Source organism: Plasmodium reichenowi, chromosome 14, assembly GCF_001601855.1.
Source record: "Plasmodium reichenowi strain SY57 chromosome 14, whole genome shotgun sequence".
NCBI lineage: Eukaryota > Apicomplexa > Aconoidasida > Haemosporida > Plasmodiidae > Plasmodium > Plasmodium reichenowi.
In genome coordinates, this window is record NC_033659.1 from 1,872,302 (window position 1) to 1,873,145 (window position 844).

General features: G+C 18.1%; 1 protein-coding gene across 1 annotated transcript in view; it reads right to left on the bottom strand.

Annotated features, from left to right (window-relative positions):
• Positions 1 to 246: 246 nt before the first annotated feature.
• The window catches only part of PRSY57_1446000 (hypothetical protein), a gene marked incomplete at both ends in the record, with an annotated part of 1,732 nt that continues 1,134 nt past the window's right edge, over positions 247 to 844 (bottom strand). Inside the window, 3 exons of the mRNA XM_020115337.1 lie at positions 247 to 276; positions 396 to 551; positions 647 to 740. Of these exons, the coding sequence (XP_019969993.1) occupies positions 247 to 276; positions 396 to 551; positions 647 to 740 (280 nt within the window). Of the gene's footprint in view, positions 277 to 395; positions 552 to 646 lie in introns of the transcript that reaches the window.

Here is an 844-nt window from a genome sequence, read left to right on the forward strand (position 1 = left end):
AAAAAAAAAAAAATATATATAAATAAATAAAGTAAAAAAAAACAAAGAAAGAAGTAAAAATAAATAAACATTCCGTTATACAAACTATTATAACGCACTTGAATGCATTCACCAAAAAAATAAAAGCAATTGTAATAATAACATTATAACTTTTATTTAATGAGTTTATGTATATCTATACAAATGTCTTGACAAAAAAAAAAAAAAAAAGAAAGAAAAAGAAAATGGAAAATAACATTTTTATTCTTAAAGATCTAGAAAATTGAGGTATATAGCCTAAAAGGGAGAATAAAATAAAAGTTTAGTAATGTAATATAATATAATATCAAAAAATAAAATATATATATATATATATATATATATATATATATATATGCTTATTTATTTATATTTACCTCTTTTATCAAGTAGCTTATTTCTGAGATATCCTTACATTTTTTTACATTTTTATTTATATATGCTAATATATTTTCTTCATAAGGATTAATTTCTATATGTACATTATCTGATTCATAATTGTTAACTTTGAAACGCATCAGATTACGAGTTGTCTACATAAAGACAAATAAAAAAAAAAATAAAAAAAAAAAAAATTAATGAAAAAAAGGACAAGGGAAATGAAATTAAAAAAACAATTTTTTTTTACCATAAATTCGAATATAATATAATCTGCACATTTTTCGACAATTTTTAAAGGAGCTAACTGAGTAGTCTTCATATTTCGTTCCGTTGTTTTTATGCTATACAGGGGAAATATATAAATATAAATAAATAAATAAATATATATATATTTATATATATTATAAAGCTTGATCTACATAATGTATATATTCAATTATATTTA